This window comes from Panthera onca, chromosome F1 (genome assembly GCF_046562875.1).
Source record: "Panthera onca isolate mPanOnc1 chromosome F1, mPanOnc1 haplotype 2, whole genome shotgun sequence".
Lineage (NCBI taxonomy): Eukaryota > Metazoa > Chordata > Mammalia > Carnivora > Felidae > Panthera > Panthera onca.
Window position 1 is genome coordinate 5,040,297 of NC_138355.1, and position 27,897 is coordinate 5,068,193.

The following is a 27,897-nucleotide window of genomic DNA, read 5'->3' on the forward strand; positions in this document are numbered from 1 at the left end:
TCTGGCCGAATGAGCGCTTTATTCATGGTCCTCCTGCCCTTGCCTGCTGCAGGGTGACCTGACCCAGCCACTGTCACTGGCAGTGTGACACGGAAACAAGGAGCCTGGTCCCTTCCTGCTCCCGCGGCGCAGCCCCGATGGGTGGGAGACGGCTGGATGCGGCGATGGGGGGGTCTGGGGGGGGGGGCCGGAAGAAACCTCGCCCAGCATCGCGGCCCCGCCCGGAGCTGCGCGCAAGCTCTTTGGTTATCGCTGGGTGTGTGCCCAGAGGTGGTGGGCAGTCCGTCCTCACAGAAGAGCAGTCCTTCGCTGTGTCCTCCCGGGTACCTGGGACAGCCGCAGGGGCTGCTGGGGCACCGTTCCCACATGTGGTCCTGCGGAATCACCAGGGATGTGTCCCAGCTACAGAGCTGGGACATTTATGCAGAAGGGGGACCCGGAGACGCACAGAGTCCCCGGCACGCACCGGCCCCCCTCCCCGCTGCTGTGACCAGAAAGGCCGCCGTTCCCTGCGTGGCGGCCCCGCCCGGTCTTCCTCGGCCAAGGGCCCGGGGAAACTTTCTGGGTCCGTCTTCCCAGAGCAGGTGTGCTTCACACAGGTCAGAGTAGTCCTGGGCCTGGTTGGGGCCCGAGTCAAGCCGCTTTTCCACCTGGGTCTCCTCCTCTCCGTCCTCGGAGCCTGGCCCGGCCGCCCTCAGGCCTCCTGGTAGGCAGCCGGCCTGCTGTCGCTGTCCCCAGGGCCCTGGGCGGGACACTGCCCCAGGACGGTCCCACTGATGTCACAGACGGCTCCATAAGTCTGCTGATGCTGTGGGGACAGGGCCGTTCTCTCCGAGGACAAGCCGCTCAGAATCCGGGGCACGTAGGGCTGCCAACATACGGGGGCATGAGCACCTGGGGCGGGGGCTGGGCACGAGATTCCTCCCCACTCCCCCCGCCGGCCCCTCCCCCAGAGCCTGGCTAAGAAAGGCATTTCCGCCACCCGCCTGCCCGTCTCCTCGTCCGCGGAGGCAGGTGCACCCCTGGGTAGTGAATCTGAGAACCGTCTCCCTGGGGCTGGTCCAAGGACTGACACCCATCAGAGTGCCTGAAGCGGCTGGAGAGAAGGCTGCTGCTGACAGAGTCTCTGTCGCAGCCCTGGCTCTTGTCAGGGACCCGGAGCAGGACGCCGGGGGCTTCACGCAGCAGGCCGCAGCGGGCATTAGCCACGCCGGGAAGGGAGGAGGGCGCCCGGTGAAACATCCAGCCCGCGGGACCGGGATGCCCTCTCCCGTGACCTCAACGTAGGAACGTGGGTGCCACGCGGTCGGGGCCCTCCTGTCTGGACAGGACATGCTCGGCACGTTGCCCGGGGACACTCACCGTGAACGGCGGTGGCCTGTGGGCCTCGGCCTCGCTCCCTTTGTCGCTGGCCGATTCTTCCGTCTGCAGACACAGCAGAAACTCGCGATGAGAGACCAAAGGCCCTTCCCGGATGAACACCCTCCCGGCACACAGACCGGCACCGCTCGGGATAAGAGCACCAGCTGGTGCCAGGCTCCCGGCAGCAGGGGCCGGGGCGGGCGGCACAGGGCAGGGCAAGGGGCGGGGAGCGCAGGGCGCACCCCAGCCCCAGGCCTGCCCACGGAGAATCTGCACGCGCTGGGACGAGGTGCCCCTTACCCTGTAGTTCAGAGGGCTGAGGTGCTTGAAGCATCCGAAGCAGGTATAGACCAGGCAGACCAGGATGGTGAGCAGGACGGCCAGGAAGGTGAACAGGGTGAGGGGGGCCTTCAGACCTGGGGACACAGGGATGCCAGCCTCAGCGGGGGGAGAGGGGCCACGTCTGGGGCAGGAGCCGTGCGTGACCTCTGCCTCGGGCAGAAAGGGAAGAAAAGAGCGTCTGCCCCCCGCCCTCCAGCAGCTGGGGTGGTATCTTCATCGCTGGGACAGAGGGACCCACTGGCCTCGCCCCCGGTTGGATTGCAGGAACTGGGACACCGAGTCGATGGCCTGTGCCAACGGTCAGCCCCCTCCAGGCTCCAGCGTCCTGGGCCAGGCGGGACGGAAGCTCCCCCACCTGGCTGGGGCACGGTCACGTCCCGTCTGCCTTTTTCTTTTCCCCGAGAGTGTCCGTTTTCCCTTCTCCACCCCCACCCCCCAAAGAGCAATCTGGCCCGCTTGCCCGTCCCCTCTTGTTCAGTCCCTGCGGAGCTCACAGAGGGACTGCCTTCTAAGGCTTCTCGAGCGACGCGGCCTCCTCCAGGGTTCCCCGGGCTCAGGCCAGCTCGGGAACCGGGGCGTCGGCGCTGTCCCCAGCCAGCCCTCAGCCCGGGTACCGCGTTCCGACTGGACACCGGGTTGGATGCTGTCGGGCTGGCGTGGATGCGGAAAGAGGAGGCCGAGGGCCGCCACCCGCCCCCACCCCGCCCTGGTCAGAGGGCCCCTCACCCAGGCGCAGGAAGGAGAAGAAATAGAGCCAGAAGAGGCACAAGATGGGGGCGGCCAAGGCCTGGTTGACGGCCGCTAAGTGGATCCTTTTCTCCAGCTTGGCCGGGAGGTAGGCAAAGTACAGGTTGTGACGGTCCACCAGGTGCTTGAGCAGGATGTAGGTGAGGCCTGCGGACACGGGGCCGTGAGCAGCAAGCCTGGTGGGGACCCAAGGGCCCCCGTGCCCCCTCCCTCCCGGGGCATCGATCTGTCCACGGCGCCCGGCTGGTCCGCCATCTGACTACACGAAGGCAAAGTGGGGCTCAAAGCAGATCCCGGCAGCTCGGGAGCACTCTCGCGCTCGCTCGCTCTCTCCCCCGCCCTCTCCCAGCTTCCCCCTGACCCCAAGGAGTAAAAGGCAGCTGTCATTCTGTCCCTAGGGAAGACAGAAATTCTAGGATCATTTTGCAGAAAGAAGTTACTTTGTACCGAATGCCTGGCCCGACCTCTGCCCGGGCCCTCCCCCGCGAGCCCCCCACCGTCCTTCCGGGCTCCCTCTCTCTGTCCCTTCCCGGCTCCAGCTGACCCTCCGCACTCATCAGGCGGCAGGTGCCGGAGGGTCCTGCCCCAGGGGCGGCACACAGGGTGGATGTGCTTCTGTTATGTCAGGATCTTTAAAATTTTGTTTTTTTATTTTTTTTTTAAAGGTTTTATTGTTAAGTAATCGCTACACCCAACACGGGGCTTGAACTCACAACCTGAGATCCAAGAGTCACACATTCCACCGACAGAGCCAGCCGGGTGTCCCTGTTTTGTTTTCAAAGAGTAATACTTTTGGGGCACCTGTGGGTTCAGTCAGTTGAGCGTCCGACTTCAGCTCAGGTCATGATCTCACAGTACGTGAGTTCGGGCCCCACGTCTGGCTCTGTGCTGACAGCTCAGAGCCTGGAGCTGCTTCAGATTCTGTGTCTCCCTCTCTCTCTCCCCCCCTCCCCCACCTGCGCTCTGTCTCTCTAAAAAACAGACACTAAAAAAAAAAAAAAGTAAACCTGTTGATTTTTTAAATAGTTCAAGAGTAAACGGAAAACTAAAACCTCCTCCCGCCCCTAAACCTCAGCTGCAGTGCCAGCAGTGTGCTGGGTGTTCTACTTCCTTCTAGAATCTTCCACCCGTCTGCAGTTCCTCACTTTTATTTTAGCTGCAAGATCTCTGTCTTTAAAGTCAAACAGTCCTCAGCTCAGATCCCGGGTCTACTCCTCACTCGTGTCACACTGAGTGTGAAAGGGGCCACAAACGAGATGCGTCGAGCGGTACGAGTGACAACCCACGGAGCGCACACATTCAGAGCGCGTCTGCCGCGCGGCGCGGTCACCCGCGAGCCAGGCGGTAGCTGCCGGACGCTGGGATCGGGGCGCCGCCAGGGATGGCCAGCAGGACCAGGGATGTCCCCGTGGCTCCCGGGCGCTGCAGAAGTCCTCAGTGTGCGGGGGGCACCCCCAGGGTGCCCCGAGGGGTCAGCCACCGCCCCCGGGGCCACACTCACCGAAGGGCGCGATGATGGGGCAGGTGATGCTGTAGGCCATGATGACGGTGAAGACGCACAGCATCCACGCGTACATGGCTCCGAACTCGTACTGGAAGGCCTGGTTCTGTGCCGAGAGGGCACGCCACCCGCCCACGCCACGGGGGCCGAGAGGGGAGGACTTTGGAGACGGGAGGCTCACGGCTGCCCCCTGCCCCACGGACCTCTCCGGCCCGCCCCGGGTGCCGTCTGCACGGACCTCTCCGGCCCTGCTCGCTTCACACCCAGGCCGCCGGGGGGAAAGGAGTCCCGTTCTCTCAGTGTTTCCCTTGCTCCAATCGGGTCTACGCAGCAGGCCCGAGAGTCCCGCGTCTACGCAGAGGACAGGTGCAGAGTGCGTCCCCCCCCCAGGACGCGCCTCCCGGGTGATCACCGGCCCCGTGGAGGGGGGCGGGGTGTACCTGCTTGATGTTCCTGCGGTCGGCGGCCGTCTTGGCCACGACCATGCGGCAGGTGTAGAGGACCAGGCCCGGCAGCCGCAGCAGCTCCATGCCGTTGCCAATGAAGGCCGAGGCGATGACGTAGTTCACGAAGAAGGCGCCCTGGTCGGGCAGGAAGACGCACCTGGGGGGCGGCCGGGCTGTGAGCCTCTTTCCCGCCCCGGGAGGGGCGCTCGGCGGGGCGGGAGCGGAGCCCCTGCATTTGGTGCGGATGCTCGCTCCGGACCAGGTGCGGCGGGGGAGGGCACGGAGGGGACAGGCGCCCCAGGGCCCCTCGGCTGGGGCAGCCAGACACTCGTGGGCAGCCCTGGGCGCAGGGCCGCGGGTGCACGGGGCCCGCAGGCTCCAACTCGGGAGCACGGGGGCACGAAGGCTGGGGTCCAGCTGAGGTCACTGAGAGCAGGGCCACTGGCGTCGGGGAGACGCAGGAGAACCCGTGATGGGAAGAGAACCGGGACAGGGCCATCCTGGAGCCTTCGCGGACGAAGGCGTGATGATGTGTCAGACGCGGCTGATGGTTCATGAAGGTGAGGGCCCAGCCCCGAGCGCCAGATCTGGCCATCTGGAAGCCACAGTCCACCCAGACGGGAGCTGGCCGGGTGTGTGGGTGCCCGCCTGTGGCCGCCAGCCCCCGAGCCCTCAGCCTGACCAGCAAGAACCCACGTGGAATAATTCGGTCTAATCTTCCCAGGAAACTCGGCCAGCCTTCCTACCAACCCTGGGTTGGATGAGTCAATGCCAAGGCGGGGGGCCGGTATTAGGGCCCAAAGGGTAGGGCAGTCGGGGCTCAGGCCGAGTTAACGGGCTGGGTAGCCCAGGGCAAGCTATTCCAACATCTCTGAGCCTCAGTCTCCCCATCCATAAAATGGAGAGACAATGGCGCCTACCCCCACAGCTTGTCGTAAAGGTTCAACGAGAAAAAGAATAAAGCATTTAGCCCGCAACGCCCTCTCAGGGGGACACACCCCAGAGACAGGTTCAATTCTGTTCTCCGGGGGTAAACAGGGCCCGGGCCCAACCACACAGCCGCGTGGCCGTCCCCACCCCGGCCTCCCCGGCACCACTGGGACCCACGGGTTCCTTCTCCCCGAGCGGCTCCGTTCTCAGTAAGTAAGTGAGTTTCCAAGAATGAACAAGACTGCCCCTGATGGAGTTTCAGCCTAAAAGATTAACCACACTTCTGCACACGTGGCACAAAGTGGGTCAGCTCCCATAGGGCGGCCTCAGCCCTGCCAGGGGCCGTGGGCTTCCCCGGCCCCGATGGCCTCAGGAGGAGACGTCTGTGCCGGGCACAGGCCGCCGCGCCCCCAGCCCCAGCGCAGCCACGGCCGAGCCCCCGTGGGACCTCTCCCCGGGACCGTGGCTCCAAAACGCAACGTGGCCGATACTTACTCCAACCTGATAGAGGCTTCGGAGGAAGTTTTGTCAAAGAGCCACCGAAAGAAAAAATCCAGACTGGAAGAAAAATGAATCCTGTAAGAATTTATGTCCAGCCCTCCAGGTGATCGCGACCCGTTTTCATTCTTCCCTGCTCTCACCAGCAGGCGGGACATCGGGACCCCCATCTGTCGTCTAAGGTGCCCCCACTCCAGAGCAGCCTATGAGGGGCTGCTCCAACGGCGGCCCCCTCCCTTAAAATCAACACAGCCGTGACTCGACCCTCCCCCTGGGCGGAAATGTTGTCTTCAAGCTTCCTTTTAAGGAAGAGAGACCGGATCTCCGGAACAATCCGTGAGCCTGCCGCCCAACGGCACCCCAAGTGGGAGGGACCAGCTTAAGTGTCGTCAGGGATCTGCATCCTCTAAAACCACTTGGGGACGGAGCCGTCCAGACCCTGACTGTGAACTCAGGGCAGGAGGTGATGACGCGTACCTGGTGAGGCCGAGGGACGGCAGGATCAGCACCATGAAGATCAAGAATATATAGACCTTGGACATCATGATCTCGTTTTCTCCTGACCTGCAGGAAGTCAGAGGTGAGCCCTGCCCGGTGTCCCCCCAAGACCCCTGCTGGGCGCCCACGGACGCCGTCGGGCGAGCGTCCTCACTCACTTGGTCCAGTGAGACTCCAGCAGCGTGGAGTAGTAGACAATGGTGGGGAGCAGGGCCGAGAAGGACCACAGGAGGAGGGTCGGGAAAAACTGACTGATGACCGGGTCCTGCAAAACACGGCCCACAGAAGACACAGGTGGAGGGGCTGTGGCCACGGGGGCTTGGAGGCCACGACCTGCTGTCACGGCGACTCCAGGAATTCCCGGTCGCCCTTGCCTTGCCCCCCAGGGCCGACGCTGTGCCCCATACAGAGCAGGTGTCCCGTGCCGTTGGCCGAACAGACCAGAACGGCGCTTGGTGTTAGTAGGGCTGGATGAGCAGAGAAAGTACCTTCACATACAACCGATCTCCACCTGTCTGACTGCCCAGAGCGACCGCGCCCCACCCCCACCCCCACCGCCAGCTCCCCTCTGCACAACCAAGGTCAAGTGGGAACACGGAAGCCAGGGCCTCCCCAGGAGGCCTGCCCGCTCAGCTCCCTCCCGCCCAGCAGTGACCTAACTCTGCCTGTGCCTGATATGCTCACTATTGCAATCACACGAGCTGCCTACTTTCCCTGATAAAACAGGCATTTTTAAAAAGCTGCGTACTGGGGTGCCTGGGTGGCTCAGTCGGTTGGGTGTTCGACTTCGGCTCAGGTCATGATCCCAGGGCCGTGGGATCGAGCCCCACGTCAGGCTCTGCACTAAGCCTGGAGTCTCGAGATTCTCTCTCTCTCTCTCTCTCTCTCTCTCTCTCTCTCTCTCTCGCCCTCTGCCCCTCCCCCACCCATGCACACTCTCAAACAAAAAATTTAAAAAATGCTATTGAGGGGCGCCTGGGTTGTTCAGTTGGTTAAACATCCGACTTTGTCACGATCTCGCGGTTTGTGGGTTTGAAACCCGCGTCGGGCTCTGTGCGGACAGCTCAGGGCCTGGAGCCTGCTTCGGACTCTGTCTCCCTCTCTCTCTGCCCCTCCCCTGCTCGCACTCTGTCTCTCTCTCTCTCAAAAATAAAATAAATATTAAAAAAATTTTTTTTAATGCTATTGAATGAGACGAGAGTAAATGAACTGTAGAAAACGGACGGAATGAGATCCAGGAGGGTCCTGTTCTTAGAACAGTGTTGCAAATATCTGTAGATTCTTGCTTTACCATAAGAAACCGAAACTGGTTTAGGGAGAATCGACAAAGAGGGTTCCACTCGGCGGATTCCACCCTCAAAAGAACAGACTTGGCCATACATCCAAAGATGCTCAAAGGTGTGAACGCTGACACGCTTCTAAAGATAAACAAAATTCTTAATGTGCGCAAGGGGTTATTATTGTTATACACCGAGTCGGGTAAGAAGGCCTGGGCCACACAGCAGCTTATGTGGTCACCATCACCAGAACCCCGCAAGGATCATCCGGCAGGTGCCTTCGCCCCAGCTTTGGGATGAAAACCCAGCGTTCGGAATTCGTCAGCTGGGGGACGGCACAGCGAGGCCCTCACGCCTTCTAGCCCCGCGTGCTTGCCCTGAGCGTGACTGACTGAATGCCAAGTGGAACTGGAGGAAAAAAAAAAAAAAGATTTAGGGGGATATTTCAACAGAGCCAATTATGGGAAATCAGTATCTTTTTAATTTTTTTACGTTTATTTATTTATTTTGAAAGAGCGAGCAGGGGAGGGAACAGAGAGAGAGCAGGAGAGAGAGAATCCCAAGAAGGCTGCACGCTATCAGCTCAGAGCCCGACACAGGGGCTCGATCTCACGAACTGTGAGATCACGACCTGAGCCAAAACCAAGAGGTGGACGCCTGAGCCCCCAGGTGCCCTGGGGAAACCAATATTGTTTTCAAGCAGAGGCCACTTCAGGAAGCGTTTCGTTGTCTCGATTCGTCTAAGATTTTAAATAATCATTTGTTGCCTGTCTAGAATCAACGAGTCGACGATTATGTAACAGATACTTAACTTTCCATCAGTATGTGCCGTTCAGTTCACACGACCCTACCATTGAACGTTCAGATTGATTTTGAAAACACGCACAGGCATGCGCGTGTCGTAAACCAGTGTCGTAAATGTGGCCACACCTGCTCAAGGCCTAAAGGCACGGACGTGAGCTGAAAGGCACGGCTCCTGGTTCAGCCCCCATGTCCCTGGGCTCCGGCCACCACCACCCCCCCCCACGCCTTCTCGTCCCCAGCCCTGCAGGACGGGCTTGTAGCGTGGTCACTCACGTTGAGCTCACGGATGGGTTTGGTGACATTGAACTTGTCTATGGTGGACAGGATGATGGCGGGGGTGGTCAGGAAGAAGAGCCCCACGAACAGAGTGAAGTTGATGCCCAGCCACTGGAGCCACCAGCGGAAGCCCTGGACGGAGAGGTTCTTCCTGCAGGAGGGGACACAGGCTTGGAGGCTGAGACCCCCCCCAGGCCGGGCTGCCGACCACGCCCCCGGTGCCCCCAGGTGGGTCAGCGGGTCACATCGAGGCCCGGCGAGAGACCAGACTGAGGCACTTGGACCCCAGGAGTACAGGTGAGCCCTCTGTACCGACCTTCAGCTCCAGCAAGGTCAAATGCGGGGTCCCCTTGAGTTCAGAGGGAAAACAGGTTATCCACTGCTCACACGGCTCCCCGGCCACAGCCCGGGGGCCAGAACCCACCAAAGGGACTCCACGGTCACCCAGACAGAACGAGGCTACGACACGGCCACGTCCGCAAGGCCTGGTGACCAGCGACACGGGCCCCGGGGGCTGGGTACACGCAGAGGGAGGGAGGGAGGGGACAGCAGTGCCCAGGCCCCACGGCGACCATGCTGGCCTCTCACCCCACCGAGAACACAGCAGCACGCTGCCCCCACGTTTGGGAAGCCCTGTGAACCATCAGAGGCCAGCTCGGAGCCCCGGAGACGCTCCCAAAGCTCGCTCTGGGCGGGGAGCTGAGGCCAGCCACGCTGGGGGCTCTGCTGGGGCTGCCCTCACCCCCGGCACTGTGCTCAAGGCTCACCAACGGCCCCCGTGGACGCGGCCAAGCTCAGCAGCGTGTCCCCAGGCTAGACCTAACGCCACACGACACAGCAGCCAGGGGCTACCGAGCCCGGAACCGGGGCTGGTCCGACTCAAGACAACATACACGCCGGATTTCAAAGCTACTGAGTATGAAAAAGAGACGCATCTCCACCAGAGGGTAACTGATCACATCAGAGTGATAATACTTCGGATATATAAGGAGAGAGAGATTATGAAATTAAGTTGAACAGTTTCCTTCCACTTTTTCAACGCGGCCGAAAGGAAACTGGAAATTATAGACGTGGCTCCCGGACACCCCGGATGCCGGGGGGCATCACTGGAGCGCAGTGCCGGGTGTGGATGCCCCCCCCCCACCTGACGCATCCCCCTACGCCCGCCCCAGGCCCAGAGCGGAGCCAGGAGCTATGGTGGGGGGGCCCTGAAGGCCAGCTCGCACCTGTGATGCCCGGCCTGGGGCCCCTCCCCCCTCCCCGGTCCAGGGCCGGGGCCTCACCAGCAGATGTCCTCGGGGTACGTGGCAAAGGAGACCGTCCACTTGGAGATACGGAGCTCCGCGCTGCAGGAGGACGGCTGGGGCTCGCCTTTGCACCGGAGGCTCTGACACTTGCAGGCGTTGAAGTCTTTGAGGATGCTGCCAGGAAGGAAGAGCAGACGTGGCCGTGGCCTAGACACCCGGGGCACCGCGCACATGCGCAGAGTGAGGGCAGACGCCGCGGGGCCCCGGGGCTGTTGCTCTATCAGCAGGTTGCTAGGTTAGCCGTTACTACAGCTCACGGGGAGGACTTGGCCTCATCCTCAGGACCACGCGGCGAGCCGGGGGTCACTCCTGCCTCCGCGTCAGGATCCCGAGGCTCTCCGGCTCAGGTGCGCACCCCGTCTGGCCACTGCACCCCTGGACCACGGCCGCTCCCTGCGCCATCATCACCCCCGGCCGCCCAGGAAGCCGGGGCCGCGGACGCACCGCGCGGCCGGGCCAGGGCCTCGCTGTCCTCACTTCTTCCCACCCTGACGCCCAGGGCCCCCCCGGACTGCCACCTGGACCCCCGCCGTCTCCACGCCCCTCACTCCTGCCTCAGCACGCCCCCCTTTCCACGAGCCCCTCCTGGCTCTGGCCTGGCTGCAGGGGACTTTTCCCGGGTGTGCGGTGCTCGCAGAGAGGGCAGGGAAGGGGCACTTGTGTGGCCGCCTGCGTCCCCCACCCCAGGCGTGACGCCACTCCAGGAGCCAGAGCCCGGTGCTGGGGCCCACGTGTGCTCCGCAGCCTGGCCCCGGGGCCGCCAGCTCTGCAGCAGGGAGACCCCCAGTGCCTGGGGTCTGTGCATCTGTGCAACGGAAAACCCAGCACAGAAGATCATCTGCGGTCCAGAGTGGACATCTGAAGGGGGGCGGCAGAATGCTGGACGCCTTCCCTGGCACGGCTGGTGGGAGCTCGGCCCGGGGGTGAGGCCACGTCAACCCACGAGGGACTCACCTCGCGCGAGGATCACCCCGCGCGTGTCACACGCACCTGGGCTGGGATGATGGGGGGAGTGTGGCCTGCCCCAGCCCCAGCCCGTCCCAGGGGCGGGTCGTAAGTCACCTGGAGGAGACAAAGGGCCCCGGACGCGCCCCACTCACTAGGTGGCCATGGACTTCTCCTGGAAGGTGACGAAGGCCATGCCCAGGGGCTGCTCCTGCACCCGGCGCTCCTCGTCCGCGATCCTGTCCAGCAGCCTGTCCCTCATGCGCGCGTAGTAAGAGACGGCATCCTCCTGAGGACACGCGCCCCCTTGTGACCACGGGCCCTGCGCGGGCGGCGGGGACCCCGTGGCACTCCCGCGGGGGGCCGGGCCCTCACCCACTCGCACCCCGGCACTTTGCAACAGCAGAACTGGCCGCAGGGCCTGGGGTTGATGAGGGTCCACTGGCCTGTCTTCGCCCGCAGGTTCGTGTAATAGGTCAGGCTCTTTTCTGTCTTCTTCCTGCAGGGGTGGGGGTAGGGGGGCACACGTCAGAGTCACCATAACCCTGCGGCACAGACCCCACGCCCACTGTCCAACCGCCAGGCCCAGGAGCTCAGCTTTCTTTTTTAAAGTTTATTTTGAGAGAGTCAGACAGAGAGCGAGCGCAAGCCGGGGAGGGGCGGAGAGCAGGGGAGAGAGAATCCCAAGCAGGATCCGCACTGCCCAAGCGGAGCCCGACGCGGGTCTCGAGCTCACGAACCGATCCGAAACCAAGGGTCGGAGGCTTAACCGACTGAGCCCCCCTGGCGCCCCAGGGGGTCAGCTTTCCAAACAAGAAAGGGGCAGAGCCCCCCCTCCTGCCTTCCCCCCTGGGGGCTCCGCCCAGGCCCCCCACCAGCAGCGAGGCGGCAGGGTGGGCGGCCCAGGAGGGAGGGACAGGCTTCCGGCCACTGACCAGCCCCGCTCACCTCTCCCTGCACAGGTGAATCAGCCTGGCCACGTCGTAGCACAACTGTACGTCCACCACTTCGCACGTGGGATATGCGTCCCTGTGCGCAAGGCAGGCCGTCGGAAAAGAGAACCCCCCCCCCGGCAGGAGAGATCCCCCCCAAGTCCCCGAGGGTACTCGGGGTACCACAGAAACCTCTTTCCTTTCGTCTTTTTACAAAGGGTGAAATTTTGAAATTCAACACAAAGAGGCCTTTTTTTTTTTTTTAACAGCACGAAAGCAATCGCCTGAAACTGAAAGGCTCGTGCCCGCTCGGCTGTACGTCAGCGGGCGCGTGTGGGGCCAGATGAATCCGGTTCGTGACCTCCTTCACCCACCCGGAGGAAGAGCACTATCGTCTGCTCTGGCTCACGCCTACCTTGGACCGTGCGGAAATCCTACCCAGCGTGTGGCCCCTTTTTGAAGATCACAGACCTTTCAGGTTCAATGAACGCAGGGGGCTCGCAGCCCAGCAAACGTCTACACCCGCGTTAACAACCGTAGTACGACCCTCACAAGTGCGCTGTGTGTGGACTCACACCGGCCGGGTGCTCCCACGGTATTCACTATGCCGTCCTCACCATAGCCTGGGAGGTTCTGTCCCCATTTTACAGATGAGGAAAATAAGGGCCGGAGAAGTTAAGCGACTTGTGCCCAAGGTCACACCGCGAGTGGCTGTCGGAGCCCAGATGTGAATCGAGGCAGCCGGGCACCAGTGGCCGCTAAACGATGCTTCCTGCCCACCAGACACGCAGAATCAGGCTCTCGCTCTCTGTTTCTACGAATCGCCGTCGTCCGCAAATAGTGCTGAGTTACACCGTGGTCACCCCGAGTCCCCGCGGCAAGTTAGTGGCTGCGGGACTGGGAGGGGTGCATTCGGACTGAATCCTCAGCTCGCCGCCCGGGGCAAGCCCTCCAGCCGGGGTCCCGGGGCCTCTGCACCTGCCCTCCCCTCTCCTGCTCCACACCCCCCTCCCCTGCATCCCTGGCACCACACACACACACACACACACACACACACACACACACACACGGCCTCCCCCAGAGGAGCCCTGCCTCCGCCTCCACCGCAGGACTCCTTGGTGCAGGTGCTCCCTCCAGAGACACCCGTGGGCGGACGCCTGTGCCAGCGCAGGCCCCCCCACCCCCCGGAGACCCGCTCGTGCCCTCGAGCTGTTTCTCTGCACCTACAGCCTGGCCTGTGCTCCAGCTGCTGTGGTCCCCCGGGGCGGCCTGCAGCGGACAGGCCTTCTAGACCCCAGCCTTCTAGACCCCAGCCTTCTAGAAGCCTTCCACAGCAGGCTGGCACACGGCGGCCATGGGATGCTCGCATGGCAGGGCCAGGCCCTTCGTCAAGTCTCTGGGCGCCCAAAGAGAAGACAGAGCGCCCGCCTGAGGCACCTGCCCCGCCTGGAGGGGCCACAGCCCTGCTCACCGGAAGTGGGTCTCCACCGTCTCCTTCTTGCTGTCTCGGGGGAGTCCCGTGATGAACAAGGTCCGCCTCACCTGCCAGAGACACACATGGGGGCGGGGGATGTCACCCCAAGGCACGCCAGTCCCCAGGCGGGCCCAGGGTTTCCGCCCTGTTCAAGCCCACCCAGCCCCGCCCCTCCCCACGGAACACAGTGAGAGCTCAGAGGGGCCGGTGCTCCCCTGGCAGAGCCCGGAGGGGGTCCTTCACATGCTTAACTGACTGACCCCCCCCCCCCAGATGCCCCTAATCAGAAAGATTTTAGAAGCTAATGTCAGGCATCTGGGTGGCTCAGTCAGTTAAGCGTCCGACCACTGATTTCGGCTCAGGTCACGATCTCCCGGTTCGTGGGATCGAGCCCCGTATCGGGCTCTGTGCTGACAGGGCAAGGCCTGCTTGGGGTCCTCTCTCCCTCTCTCTTTGCTCCTCCCCTGCTCGTGCTATCTCTCCCTCTCTCTCTCTCAAAAAATAAACACATAAAAACCTTAAAAATAACAAGTGAATTGGGGCGCCTGGGTGGCTCAGCCGGTTGAGCGTCCGACTTCAGCTCGGGTCACAATCTCACCGTTCGTGGGTTCGAGCCCCACGTCGGGCTCTGTGCCGACGGCTCGGAGCCTGGAGCCTGCCTCGGATTCTGTGCCTCCCCCTCTCTCTGCCCCTAACCCACTCGCATTCTGTCTCTGTCTCTCTCAAAAACAAACATGAAACAAAAAGAAATGTATGAAATAAAAAAAAAAATTAACAAACGAATGAACGAAAAGCTGAAGTCAACCGTGAGCACAAACATGCCAGCCAGGTCCCACAGAGGCCTCTTTAAGCACACGGCTCCCGTGTCCTGGCAACAGGCCGGGTCAAGGCTCCGCTCTGGCCCCACCCGTGACCCTCCCCGCCTCGCTCACCGAGTTCTCCTCCTGGTACTGGATGGACCGGGTGTGGTGTCTCATGAAGCCCACGGTGAGGAGGAGATAGATGACGGCAAAGACGGTGTGCAGCCAAAGGAGGTCATCGCTGAGCGGGGACACCTGCCATCAGGGCCCGGCTCCCACACAGGGTGGGGTTTGGGGGGGGGGGGGCGGGCCCTCCACGTCTCCTAACCACCCCCCACCCCCACCCCGCACAGCAGCACTGCCCGGGGCGGGCGGTGCCCGCGAAGCCCTGGCCCCCGCCCCGTACTCACTCCGTCTGCAGGTTTGCGATGGTCGTCCTCCCAAAGCTGTAAGGGTCTTTGTCTGCAGACAAGCAAGACACTTAGTCCTAGGGTCACACTAGGGAAGGGGGACGGGGGCGGCCCGCCTCGGTCCGTGGGTCTCTGAGGAAGCACGAGACGGCCAGGCCCGTCAGAGGACAGGGACCGGCCGTCCGGTCTTTTCAGAGCTGCACCAACCCAAGGCCCCGCTTTACCCCACAACCTCTTCCCGACCCGCCGCGTGGGTAAGTCACAATCGGAATTTCTCTTGCTTTGAGATTCTTGTGACATTCCTTGAGAATCTGAAACCCTCCTGAACGGGTCCCAAAACCGAGCTGGGAATCCCTGGGCATGAGAAGTGGATTCGTGGGGCCCCTGGCTGGCTCAGTCAGCAGAGAGTGTGACTCTGGATCTCGGGGTCGTGAGCTCCAGCCCCGTGCTGGGTGGAGAGAAAGAGAGAAAGAGAAAAAGAGAGAAAGGAGAAAGGGGAAGGAAGGAAGGAAGGAAGGAAGGAAGGAAGGAAGGAAGAAGGGAGGAGAGGTAGGAAGGAAGGAAGGGAGGGAGGGAGGAGGGAGGAAAGAAGGGAGGGAGGAAGGAAGAGAGGAGAGGGAGGAAGAGAAGGGAGGGAGGGAGGGAGGAAGGTGGGGAGGGAGGGAGGAGGGAAGGGAGGAGGGAGAGAAGAAGGAAGGGAGGGAGGGAGGAGGAAGCGGATTCTTTGGCATTTTGGAAGCCAGCCTCCCGCACTGGCAGGACACACGGTTCCAGGCTGTGACTTTGAGCGTCACGAACATCTCCCACACCCACTCACTGTGGCCTCCCGATTGTGATCGCGTGGGGGCAGGAAAGTATGAAACGCTCTCCGAAGGCCCCCGATCCTACGAGTCTTGGGGTTTTATTCCCCTTACTTAGAACCGAAGCTCACACCGGGGGCCAAGCTCCTGGCCCAGGCTCAGGTCCGGGGGTGGGGGGTGCCTCTTGAGAGGCACGGCCAGGCAGAGGGGAACGTTCCGGAGTCACCCCGAGGCCTCCTGACACCTGGGCCCGCCCCAGCCCCACGAGCCCCCCCCCAACCCCACCCCGGGCCGTGAGTCACACAAGACGAGGGGACATTACCCAGCAAATCACCCGAGAGGTTGACGGGCAGGATGACGCACAGGGACAAGCAGCTGACGACCACCAGCAGGAAGATGACATGTCTCTGGAAGGACAGGTAGTGGATGGCGTCCTCCCCACACCGCTCCAGAATCTGGTCATCGCTGCCCAAGACACGCACAGGGGACCCGGGTGAGCGGCAGGGCCGGGCCGGGCCGTCCTGTCTCCTCACATCCCAGGACACCGAGCTTTTTCGGTCGCACAGCTCAGGAGGGCGGAGGCAGGGCAAGCCCAGAGCCTCCTTCCCAGCGCCCTGCACCACACCCCCCACACCACACCCCCAGGCACCTGCTGCCCGCATCCCTGCAGACACGTGTGCAGGGGGAGGTCCCGCAGCCCCTCCTGCTTCTGTCAACATGTCAATTGTTCCGGGCTCCCCACCCTGCCGTCCGGCCCCCTCCCTGTGTCCTGCTGGCCTCATGGGGGCTCCGCCCTTTCCTCCTTGCCCTATTTGGACGCTCCGGCCCCCTTGGGGACCTGGAAAATTCCAGGCGTGGACAGCCAGAATGCCACAGAGGGAAAAGGGGGGTCTCCCTGAGGGTCCGGCTTCCAGAAAAGCAGGAAAATCCTGCACGGGCAGTGGTAAGAGAAGCGGGTGTCACGGCACCAAAGCAGATCCGAGAGGTGGGAGACCGGCGGGAGCCACGGGCCACACGGGAGGCGGTGAGGTGGGCACACCAGGCCGGCCGGGCACCGGGCGGATGCTCAGAAGCCAGCCTGGGGACGGACGCTACCCTGCGTGCTGTTTACCTGGAGGACAGAGCTTTGCACCTGACCACACCGGCTGCACTTCCCAATCACCTGTCAGAAAGTACCTGCCCTGCCCCCAACCGTGCGCACTAAACAAACAGGATGGGGGCCCAAACCTAACCCGGCGGCGACTTCCGACTTTCTTTCCTCGACAGGTTTTCTGGAGACACACCTCTGACCGACTCCCTATCTTGCCAGGAAGGCAAAGCCAAGGAAACTGAGGGGATGCTTTGAATGTCACCTGCGACACTGGCCGCGAGCAGCTGTTAGAATGCAACTGTGGCCTTAAAACAGTCAAAGTAGCCCTTCTGCAACAGGAAGGAGTGGACGCTGAAAACGTATCTAATACAGTGTTACAGGGACACAGGGAGTCCCAGTGTCTGATACAGTGTTACAGGGACAGAGTGGGGACACTCAGAGTACCAGTGACAGCCCCCCTCCAGAGAAATGCCTGTGCCAGCAGAGGGAACTGGGGGGGGGGGGGGGCACGGAACAGGGTGGGGTATGGAGGGGAGAAAGGGGGTATGGGGAGAAGCGGGGGTATAGGGAAGGGAAGGGGGATATGGGGAGGGGAAGGGGGGTATGAGGGAAGAGAGGGGGTATGGGGGAGGAGAGGGGGGTATGGGGAGGGGAAGGGGTATGGGGGAGAAGGGGGGGTTGGGAGGAGGGGAAGGGGGTATGGGGAGGGGAGGGGTGTATGGGGAGGGGAAGGGGGGTATGGGAGGAGAAGGGGGGTTGGGGGAGGGGAAGAGGGGTATGGGGAGGAGGGTCTATGGGGAGGAGGGGGGTGTGGGGAGGAGCAGGTGTGGGTGGAGGAGGGGGTATGGGGAGGAGGGGTGGAGGGAGGAGGGGTACAGAGCAGATCTGCCAACGGCCTTTGCGGGTTACCATGAACTGAGTGGGGTCCCCACCGCCGGGACAGGGGAGCGGCCTGAGCCCCACCCAGCAGTGGCCACAGGCCGCAGTCCCCCAAGGGGCACCCGCCGTGGGCACGTGTCAGGGGAGGGTCTAGGACACCTAAAATCCTGTGTGCAACGGACCCGCGCTCGGAGTGACCTGCCGCGTCAGGAGGAAACGCGTCCCAGTGACGGGATTTCGCGGTGGTGGGCAGGCAGGGGCCGGCCGACCCACCTCTCCCACTGTGTCGCCTGGGCCCCTCTTACAGTCGTGGAAACTGAGGCCCAAGGAGAGGAACGTACCCGACATCCCGCAACCACCGCATTTCATCAATTCTAAGAGGCCCTCCTCTTTCACCACCTCCGAAACCGCGCCTCCTCCTCCGCTCCCAGCCGCTCCCAGCTTCACAGGATTTCTCCCCACGGGCCCCAAACGTTAGAAACAAGGAAACTTGGAAGCAGAGGAGTTGAAGGTGCAAAGCGTTCCTGCCCAAAGCGAGGGGGAAAGTGGCTTGTGCGGGCCGTGTGGGCCACCTGCGTGCCCGGCCCCCACACGAGGCTCCGCCTCGAACCCAGAAGCATCTAGGGACCCATCTCGGCGTCAGGCATCCCGGCTCCTTTCCTCCTCGCCGGCCAAGCGCAGAGGCAAAGCCACCCGAGGAAAGACAGGCAGACACGCGCGCCCACCCGCTAACACACCCACCCACACTCACGCACACACCCGCTGTACTCACTGCAGGCGGAAGATGGCGGTCAGCCAGGGACAGCATCCCTGGGAACGGAGAGATCAGGGATTAGCTTTGAGCATCTCTGTCCCCGGGAGGCGGATGGAATCACCGCCTCTGACGGTCACTAACCATCTAACCCCCCGTTATATAGAAGCAGCGCTTTTGTCCCAAATCCAGCAAAGGCCACGGCTTGTCCCCAAGGCGACAGAGTCCACCGGCCCCCAGTCCTCTGGGACACGCACCCTGTGCCTGGAATTCTCGTAAAAACCCCTCAAGTTTTGACAGTTTGCTCCAGGGCCGAGGCCTGAACTTGAACCGAGAGCCGGTGAGAGCTCAGAGCGGTTCTGGAACTGTTCTGCTGGATGGCCCGCAGGGCTGACCGAGACGCAGGACGGACACAAGGAAACAAGCCTCACGGATGGGACAGCCCCCCCCCCCCCCAGGTGGGACTCTGGAGGGAAGAGGGTCCGTCGGCTGACTGTCCATCGCGTCTCTTGATCGTAACCCCTCCGCCCCCAAAGCTGGGCTGGACCCCGGCCCGCTGGGCACCTCCTCAGGGTCAGGTGCCAGGGAACCCGGCTGGGCCGCCCACCTCTGACTCGCCGCTAGCAGGCACGTCAGCAATGAACCGTCACACAGATCCCTGCGTGTGATCAGAGCCGAGCGCTGGGACCACAGGGGACTCGGGAGCCCCTGCCTCAGAGTTAACCCCGTGTCACCCCCTGGGCCTCCCCGCTGCACCCTCCCCGCGGTCCGTCCCAAGTCCAGAGGGCTCACCACCAGCACCTGCCACTCAGGACGCGGGGGGCCAAGTCGGCCCCCGAACCGGTACCCGGCTGCCCTGCCCCGCCCCCACCACGGCCACAGCCACGCCTGTCCCGTCAATACCAACCAGCTCGCTTTCAAAATCTTGTTGCCCAAAAGAGGACGACGATGACAGTCTCTGGAACCTGGAGTCGCTGGGAACACAAAAGGGAAAAAATGCCAGGAAATCCTTTTTCGAAGTCTGAAAACCTCCGTCCGGTATTCCGTCATCCCTTAGAGCCCGGGACCAAAGCTGTGGCCTTCCTCCAAGTCTGGGACAAGATCTAACTCAGCCCGTGAAACACACCCACCAGGGCGGCGACCGCACCTGGGCGTGCAAGACGCGAAACCCCCGCGTTACTTGGGCCAGGTGACAAGGGGTCAGGGCACTGGCAGGCCGTCCCCGCGCCCCGCACCCTGGGGCCTCGGCTCCGGGCCCACCCAAGGGGACTTCAGACTGTTGACGTTTGCGATACGTCTCCCGGCACGTCACATTAACCTCGTTTTATCAAATCGACACCACCACTGGCTGCAAGGGACATAATAATCTTATGAACCGATGAGAAAGACTGAAGTGTGACCGCCATTGATGACAAGCGGCACCCCACTTTCAGGGACAAGAAAATGGGAGCGTGGGCGTCTGGATGCTGGGGGGGGGGGCTCCCCTCCCCTGCCCTGTGTGTGGGGGGTTGGTTGAGGTGTGTGAATTATGTTCATTATCACTTCCAGTTTTCTAGAACCGATTCCAAAACCTCACTCGCAGGGGCAGAAGACAGGAAGAACCTTGACTTTCAAAGCCTTCACAGGCAGCTCTCTCATTTGACCTTCTGGGTGCCCTGCGGGGGGACAGGGGACAGGAGAAGAGAAACCCCAGAAGGTGGGGACTTGACCACGGCCTTGCAGCCAAGGAGGAAGCAGGGCCTCCTGGGGTTCACAGGCTCAGTACCTTTCCAGTGCACGGCCCCTCCTGGGACTCGGGGTGCCACAAACACATCACGTCCCCAGAGTCCCCCCAAAACTGTCTAAGGCTCCCAAGAAGCCCTCGGGGCAAGGTGAACACCCTCGGGCTTTCGCAAATGCCAGGACCCAGGAGGCAGGAGGCGGCAGGGAGCTTTCGCAGCGACGCGGCCCGTGCCTCGCACAGAGACCACAGTCCAACGCCTGTGCAGCAAGGGTGGAGGTCGGCCTGGGGAAGCCGAGCGGCCCGGTGGGGGGAGCCTGGCCACAGGGGTGTCTCCCCCCACTGCTTCCTGTCCTGCATCTGACACCAGGTCCCAGGCCGTGTGACAGCCAGCCGGGGCTGGAGACGCCAGGGTACGGACCTAGAGGACGGTCCCCCCTTGAGGAGTCGTGAGCAGCCAGCAGAGCCCAGGTGACGTCCAGCCAAGGGGGTCCCTGCTGCACCAGACTCACCCGACGCTGGCTGAGTGAGGGCCACCGGCCCACGCTGACCCTGAGCGGGGACAGGAGCAGCTCCCCGGGGGCTCGCCTCGCCCCCAGCCCCCAGCTAACTCATGTCAGAGAAGGGACACTCTTTCAACATTCAGGGTGAGGAAGAAGAGTGGCATCCCTCTCAGCTGATAACGAAAGCCCCGAGTGTGTAAAGCAACTAGACTTCCTCCAACAAGGTTCACGGCCAGGCCACGGCCGTGGGAGAGGCACCTGTGGTGAGGAGAGACGGCTTCTGACCCAGGCCTGGCGGACGGATGTGCTCAGTGAACACAACGTAGTGTCAGCAACACGCGTGGGCCCCCAGCCCCGTCCCAGTGACACACACACACACACACACACTCACGCTCTCGAGGTGACACGTCCTGGTTACCTGTCTGCTTCTGACACCAGGGCGATACGGCCATAATCCCAGAATCTCCTTCTTATGATGGAAAACACCAAGATCAAACACTGACAGGAGAAAAGAAACCAAGTAAAGTGACTTCTCATTAGAGACACCTGCCTTAGGGGCAAAGCCCACCAGCCTGAACCCAGCGGGGCTACAAGGGCCCAGAGAGGACACCGAGCCGCCCGAGGCCACACAGCTCAACCATCCGACGCTTTGCCCACCGTCTTCACGAGCGCCTGTCGCCGATGCCAGGGCACAGAGGCCACGAGCCCGTCCCTGAGCTGGCCCCGGCGCCCTCCTCACCACGAGCATCGGCCCCGCTCTTTGCTCTCAGGGCAGCAACAGCCAGGACCCCCACCCCACCGACCCTGCGCTGATCAGCCCTCAGTGCTCCTGAGCAGGAAGGCGAGACCAGGCCTCACAGCCGCCCAGGACCCACTTCCTTCCTCTTACACAGAACTGCACTTAATTACAGAGCGAGGAAGCAGAGCTCCCCCAGGCCGAGCCGGGTGCTCCCCCAGGCAAGCCCCGAGGACGCCAGCATGGGGCCTGGAGGGGGGACAGTGCCCACCGAGGAGCCTGGGCTCTGGCAGCTCGGTCTCCACAGCCTGGGGCCCTCAGCCGATCGCTCTAAACCCCGTCCAGCTGTAAAATCTGTAAGCTCCACACCACCTCCCCCGCGTTCACCTTGGCCGTCCTCAGACCCGGTCTTGCCTGGACAGACCACCGCCCTTCAAGGTTCAGGGAGGGTGACACAGAGCGGTTTTCAATTCGCCTACCCCTGCCGGCCTCGGTCACAAACTAGGCTTTCATTTCATTTTCTTTTCATTTCATTTCATTTCATTTCATTTTATTTCATTTCATTTCATTTATTTCATTTCATTTCATTCTATTTCATTTCATTCTATTTTATTTCATTCTATTTTATTTCATTTTATTTTTTATTTTCATTTTATTTTCATTTTATTTTCATTTTATTTTATTTACTTATTTTTTTTTAGGAACTAAGCTTTTTTTTTTTTAAGGTTTATTTATTTATTTTGAGAGAGAGACAGAGAGAGCAACCAGGGGAAGGGCAGAGAGAGAGAGAGAGAGAGAGAGAGAGAGAATCCCAAACAGGCTCCCCCAATGTGGGGCCCAAACCCACGAACTCGGAGACCATGACCTGAGCCGAAATCAGGAGTCAGATGCTTAACCGACTGGGCCACTCAGGCGCCCAGAACTGACCTTTTAAATGTGGGTTTGTCTCCCTAAAGGGAATCCAGAGGCCAGAACCCCACAGGGGCCGCGTCCCTTTCGGGACCGTCTCCAGGTGGGCGGGGAAGCTGGTGACTATTCCCGGAGGCAGGTGAGTCACGTCTCAGGACAAAGCTGAAGGCCGTCCGGCAAGTGCCCCCCCCAACCCCGCCGCCCCCTCTGCTGCCTTCTTGGGGTGTGTGTCTCATGCGCCCATGTTCTCCCAGCCGCTCTGGCTCACGTGTGCACCCATCACGTCCCCTGATAAACACCCAGCTCCCCTCGCCGGCGCCCCTGCAGCCGTGTCCACCCTCGCTCTCCAGCACCCCTTCTCGTTACTCCCACCAGCCCTCAGCGTCACCGGCGCACCCCCGGGACCCCCACCCCTGTCACCCGAGGCTGGTGTTCTCAACCTACACGTGGACTCCAAGAAACAGGTTGTCTGGCACCTAAAAGCCCTTCTCATAAATGTTTTTAAAGTTTATTTATTTGAGAGAGAGAGAGAGAGAGAGAGAGAGCGCGCGCGCGCGCGCACGAGCCAGGGAGGAACAGAGAGAAAGGGAGACAGAATCCCAGGCAGGCTCCTCCCCATCAGCACAGAGCCCACTGTGGGGCTCGAACCCATGAACCGTGAGATCAGGACCTGAGCCGAGATCAGGCGTCGGACGGTTGACCTACTGAGCCCCCTGGGCGCCCCACAGAGCCCTTTCTCGTGAAAGCGACCTGAGTGGCAGGTGGGTTCCCATGCCAGCCTCTAAGGTGCCACTGTGAGGCAAATCCTGGGGCAACAGGGCGGATCTGAGTCCTGGGGACACCCCCTCCCCAGTACGAGCTACTCATTTATACCCTCAGCGGGAGGTATGGCCACCCCACAGGCAGGAACACAAGAAGGGGCCCCGTGGCCCCCGGGAATCCCACCCAACCACCCGCGGGGGAGAAGAACAGCGTACTGCAAACCGGGGGACCCCCTGGGAACAGGCAGGTCTGGGCCACTGAAGGCCGTGAAGGTGGGCCTTTCCCCAGCTGTGTCCTCTGCTCCGTGACTGATCCCCTAAAAGGCCCAGGACCCAGCCGGGGACAGGAGGTGACATTTCTAAGCTGGGAGGTGCGGCCACTCTATTCCAGCCCATGCCTCTGGTCCCTGTGGACTGACCCCTTCCACGGGCCTCACCACGCGACAGGCTGACTCTGTGACCAGAGGGACAGCTGCGTCACCCGCAGAGCGCGGCTCCCCGGGGTACAGCAGGTGAGGGGCAGAGGTGACGTGTGAACTCGGGCACGCCTGATCCCATACCTGAGTTTTCCAGAAGGCCCGGGAGGAGAGCGGGGGACACGATTCAGGAGGGGACTCACCAGGAAGCAACTGACATCTATGAGCAGGACGGTGGGGACGCCCCCGAAGGTGACCCCCTGGAGCACGGTGCTGTTTTTGGCCGTGTTGTAGCAGTACGAGTCGTTGGGCTGGTCCCCGATGCCCAGCCGCTCACGCACGGACACCGCCTTGGACCGCCACAGCTCCAGGATCAGGGAGTTGTTCATCGTGCCCCTCCTCCCTGGAGAGCAAACCGGGCAGACAGTCAGGGCCAGGGGTCCCCGGAGGGTCCCCCACCCGCACTGGCAGGGCCCGAGGTGGGCACAGGGGCCGCTAGGCGCAGCCAGCAGCAAGCAATCAGGGAGAGGCGGGCACCGGGCCCCGCGTGCCTGGCAGAGCCCAGGAGAATAGCCCCATTGTGGGAACGGTCCCAAGGGTCAGATGGCCCGGTGGACAGCTCATCAGGACACAGCAGGGAGGGAGGTGGGGGGACAGGGGCCTGCCTCCTAAGAGGTGCCTGAGCTCCTGCCAGGAAAGTCCTCCCCGGGGAGCCCCTGGGGGCTTGGGGGGACAGTCAGGGGACAGAAACGAAGGAGATAAAGGTGGGAAAGACGAAAACGCAGGAAGAAACAAATCAGGAGGAAGGGACGTCCATCCAAGTACGCACACACGTCAGCTCCAGGAAGGCCCTGAAGGGGCAGCCAGAAAGGGCAAGGGGGGTGGTGGAAGCGGGTGGGAAAGAGGGGCACACCCCTGCCCTCCCGGGGAAACCCCCCCCCCCCCACCTCCCCAGTCTAACAGGAAGGCCCGGCCTTTTCAAAGCAAATACGACTCCAGGTTACTCCAGGCTGCTCGTAGACCTTTCCTCTCTGAGGCTTCTGGGAGCCCCAGGAAGCTAGGAAACCACCAGTGTTTGTCCCTGTCATCGAAGGCCCCCGAAGGCCCCCGAATTAGCGCCCCCTCACACCGTCTGTGGCTGGAGAGCCAGGAGCGATAACTCAGCAACCCTTCCTCAAGCTCCGACTCGTCTGTCAGGGAACTTCTGCGAGGTCTGCTATCTCTAACCTGCCACAGGGACAAAAATCTTGGGGACCAGAAGAAAAGGGACGGAGATATTTGGACTACCTGGCGATGCGGCTGGGGTGGTGACTGCCACTTCGACCCCCAGGACGGGCTGGCTGGGGACAATGTCTCTCACACACACACACACATACACACACACACACACACACAGGATGGACTGCAGGAAGCGGGTAGAGGCAGCTCCAAGGGCAAGGATGACCCAGGAGGCTGAGTCACTCTCTCACCCCTTATGAGAGGCTTGCCAATGGCCAGACAATGTGACGCCAGAGCCACGGAGCTGGTGGCCCTCAACAGAGTCACAAAGACTACCTCTGGGACGCAGATCTTGGTTTCCCTGCTTTAAGGGTCGCCCAGCAGCACCACCCCGGACAGAGCGCCCGGCCTGACGTTGTGAGGCCAGCGCCTGCCCCCCCGCAAAACCCCTGTCCTGCCTCACACATACCAGACGCCCAGGGAAGGAAGGACTGCGGGTGAGTCCCTGGGCGAGGTCCTCAGCCAGTGCTGGCAGAGACAGGAACAGTCCCGGCCGCCTCCCAAGCTGCCTCAGGCCTGCCACTCACTTCCTGCTGGGCTCTCCCGACCCCAGGACCGGGCCGCACGGCCTTTCCAGGCCTCCCTGAAGGAACGCAGAGTCACCAGGAGCTGCCTTTTCCGCTTTGGCTCACGCCCGCCCCAAGCCTCTGGACTCAGGGCCTCACATGCAGCCTTTGGTGTTTCCACCCTGCTTCCCCCGCCCAGCTCCCCCCCCAATCCCCCACCACCACCCAAACTGGTTCTGGGCGCTCCTCTGTGCTGCCTGCCCCTCTCCTCCTCCTCCAGCATCAGCAGCCTGACCTCTGGCTCGAGGCCTCGCTGGGCCCAGGGTGGGTCCACTCCACAGAAGCATGGGTGGCTGTGGGCCCCCGGTAAGGGCCTCCCCAAGGGTAGCTGCTACCCAAGGGCCAGAATCAGGAAAAGGGACACAGCAGAACAGGGAAGGCTTGAAAGGTAAAGAGGAAAGGAAAAATCACGCCCATAAAATGCTCACAGAGGGAGCACTGTCCCTGGAAAGGAGTGGCTGCTGGGGGCAGGCAGCCCTGGCCGATGGTGCTTGAGGCTGAGCAGAGCAGAGGTCCCCTGGGAGGAAGCCCCCCGAGGCTCCTCGTCTTCCTTGTACCCCCTTCCACCCCGGGCACACCTCTGGGTCCCTTCCCTCCTGCCAAACTGGCTCCCTGGCTGGTTTTACACAGTCCGATAAGAACTGGCCAGGTCGGCCAGCAAGGACTGCCAGCCTGGTGGGGGGGGGGGGGGGCCTCCGGGCTCCCCAGAGCCAGCCCCCTTCCGGGGGAGGGCACAGCTTTGGGGGGTGGTGGTCTCTCTCAGACCTTTCAGCTCGATCGTGGACTGTCCCTGCGCTGGACACACATGGCGTCCAAACTCTGCTGAAAGGTCGCGCTCCCTCCAGGGCCAGCTCCCCTGCACTTTCCCCAACAGGACGCTGGGGACACAGCCAGCACAGGGCAGCCTCGCGGGCTGGGAAGGAGGCCCTCCTTCATGGATGTGCAGTCCTCCCTGTGTGCGTAGACAGACCTATGTGAGTGCCTAGCACGTATCTATGCCTTCCAGAGGGTTCTCCACTACCAACGTGAGGGCAGGAAAGCCACAGTCACCCTGGAGGCCCCGCAGCCCCTGGAGCAGCAGGTGACTCGGGTCCCCAGCTCGAAGTTCAGCCCAGGTGCACCCCAGAGCCTGGCCGTGGCCGTTGGGAGGGAGGGCTGGGTCCAGCAGCTGGTCTCCCACTTGCCACAGTGCTAACCCACGGCCCACGTGTGTCCAGCAAGGACCGGCCCACGCAGCACACCTGACCACCTCCCCCTTCCTTCCGGAAACGCCAGAACGTAGCACCAGGTGCGTGAGCATCATCAGTTCTTACAAAAAGGCCCCACACAAATTCAGGGTATTTTTATCATCGCAGATCTTCCGGTTTTGTTACAATAACAAGACCACAAGCAGCCCGGGTCCCTCCACCACGGGAGGAGCGGACTCGGAGCTCCCAGACGCAGAAGAAGGTTGTGAAGGAAACACAACGGGGGCGGGGGGGGGGGACCCAGGAACCTGGACAGCTGTCCACCTCCAGAGATGTCAGCCCTGGAGCGTCAAGAAAACGGCCCAGCCTTTGGCTACAGTGGGAGGCAGCGCGCCCAGCAGATACCTGAGCAGCCCTGGAGTTTGGGCTCAGACAGCGGCTTACACGCTCAGTGCCTTGACTTCCTCCCCTGTGAAGCGGGGTGGTGGTATTTCTCTCAACCCGGGCTGTTGGGAGGCACACGCCTGAGACCGTGTGCATGAAGCACTCAGCCCAGCGCCTGGTCGGTGAGCACCCAAAAGGCTCCTGGCTTTTATTTTAAGTCACTTCTCCAGCCAATGGGAAACACAAGGTCAGCAGCCGGTCCAGGTTTTTCCCCTGTTAGTGCCCAGGGAACAGCCAGGGAGACCTTTGCCCCAACACTGAACAAAGAAGTGGTGTGAAGAGAGGTTTCTGCTTCTGCTCACGTCCACGTGGAGGCAGAAGCGACTCAGGGCTGTGACAGGTGTCCCGCCGGGAGGGGAGGAGGGAGGAAGACAGTGATGTGGGCCGGAGGGGAAAGGAGAAACAATACGGGTTGTTTCTCGGGTTGGGTTCGGGATGATCTGGAGTCTGTCCCCATCCCCCACGGCCTCAGCCCTGTCTGAGCAGGAGCCAGGGCCTCAGAAAGGCGGGTCTCCCTCCCCTGCCCCCTTGTGCCCGGGGCTGCACTGGTGGGCACAGCCCCCTGGCTTAACCGCGAAGCCTGGACACTGCGGGGGTGGCGCGCAGGCACTCCTGGGCCTGGAAGGAAGCTCGAGGTCGTCTGGTCAATCACCCCGGGCAAGTCCTGCGCCAGCGGCCGCCCCACCCGGGGCTGGGACGTGCAGGCCGCCCCGGAGTCTCAGGTAGCCCGTCGTCTTATCAGGTCCCCGAACCCGACGGTTTGGGTTTCCAGGTGGAGATCTCCTCCTCCTCCCCTCCCTGCAAGGCCCCCTCCCCCCACACCCCGGCCTCCCTGGACTCCAGCAGGGCCGCGGGCAGGGGTCACCGAGGAAAGGGCCCAGTGGCTCCCACCTGCCCGGGGAGGGGAGGAGGGACGCCCGGGGGGGGGCGTCCGAGAAGGAAGAGCCCCCCCCCCCCCGGCTGCGCTCCTGCTCCCCGGCCGGCCGGGTCAGCCCCCCAGCGAAGGCGGGGGGGGGGGGGGGGGAGGGGGGGGCGGTCCAAGACGGCTGCGGGGAAGCTAGAGAAGCACGTCCCCGCCCTGCCCGGAGAGGGGGTCCGCGCGGGCCAGGACCCTGGACTCGGCCCCGGGAGGGCTGCGGGCGACCCCGACCCGGCGCCCCTGCCCACCGTACCTGCGGCGCCCGCGCGGCGGCTGCACCTGACCGGCGGGTCCCGCCCCCGAAAAGTTTCAAAGTGAAACTCCGGGCGCCTCCCGCACATGCGCACCGCGGGCCCAGTTTTCGGATCCCGCCCCCGCCCCCGCCGGAC

General features: G+C 62.5%; 1 protein-coding gene across 4 annotated transcripts; it reads right to left on the reverse strand.

The window, feature by feature from the left end:
* Positions 1–27,872, reverse strand: TMEM63A (transmembrane protein 63A). Of its 4 annotated transcripts, XM_078441018.2 has the most exons (24): positions 27,762–27,856; positions 24,802–24,975; positions 23,318–23,517; positions 20,711–20,790; positions 18,977–19,043; positions 18,091–18,128; positions 15,672–15,814; positions 14,550–14,601; positions 14,272–14,380; positions 13,337–13,407; positions 11,882–11,962; positions 11,309–11,432; positions 11,089–11,222; positions 9,965–10,102; positions 8,679–8,832; positions 6,483–6,589; positions 6,304–6,390; positions 5,824–5,886; positions 4,393–4,555; positions 3,953–4,058; positions 2,431–2,598; positions 1,663–1,778; positions 1,363–1,425; positions 1–868 (listed from the first exon to the last, which is right to left on the reverse strand). In XM_078441018.2, exons 3-24 carry the CDS (start codon positions 23,501–23,503, stop codon positions 695–697), a joined length of 2,424 nt encoding a protein of 807 aa, XP_078297144.2. In that variant the 5' UTR covers positions 23,504–23,517; positions 24,802–24,975; positions 27,762–27,856; the 3' UTR covers positions 1–694. The 4 variants fall into 4 exon arrangements, with proteins under 4 accessions (XP_078297144.2, XP_078297142.2, XP_078297141.2 ...); XM_078441016.2 differs by lacking the exon at positions 24,802–24,975 and having other exon boundaries at positions 15,684–15,814; positions 27,762–27,872; XM_078441015.2 differs by lacking the exon at positions 24,802–24,975 and having other exon boundaries at positions 27,762–27,872.
* Positions 27,873–27,897: the final 25 nt, after the last annotated feature.

Excerpts from the sequence above, each read along its gene's own strand:
- TMEM63A (XM_078441015.2), bottom strand. The coding sequence starts at position 27,849 with ATGTGCGGGAGGCGCCCGGAGTTTCACTTTGAAACTTTTCGGGGGCGG. Across the intron at positions 10,103-11,088 it reads GAGAAGTCCATGGCCACCTA|CATCCTCAAAGACTTCAACG; the intron begins GTGAGTGGGGCG and ends CCTTCCTGGCAG. Across the intron at positions 6,391-6,482 it reads CTGGAGTCTCACTGGACCAA|GTCAGGAGAAAACGAGATCA; the intron begins GTGAGTGAGGAC and ends GACTTCCTGCAG.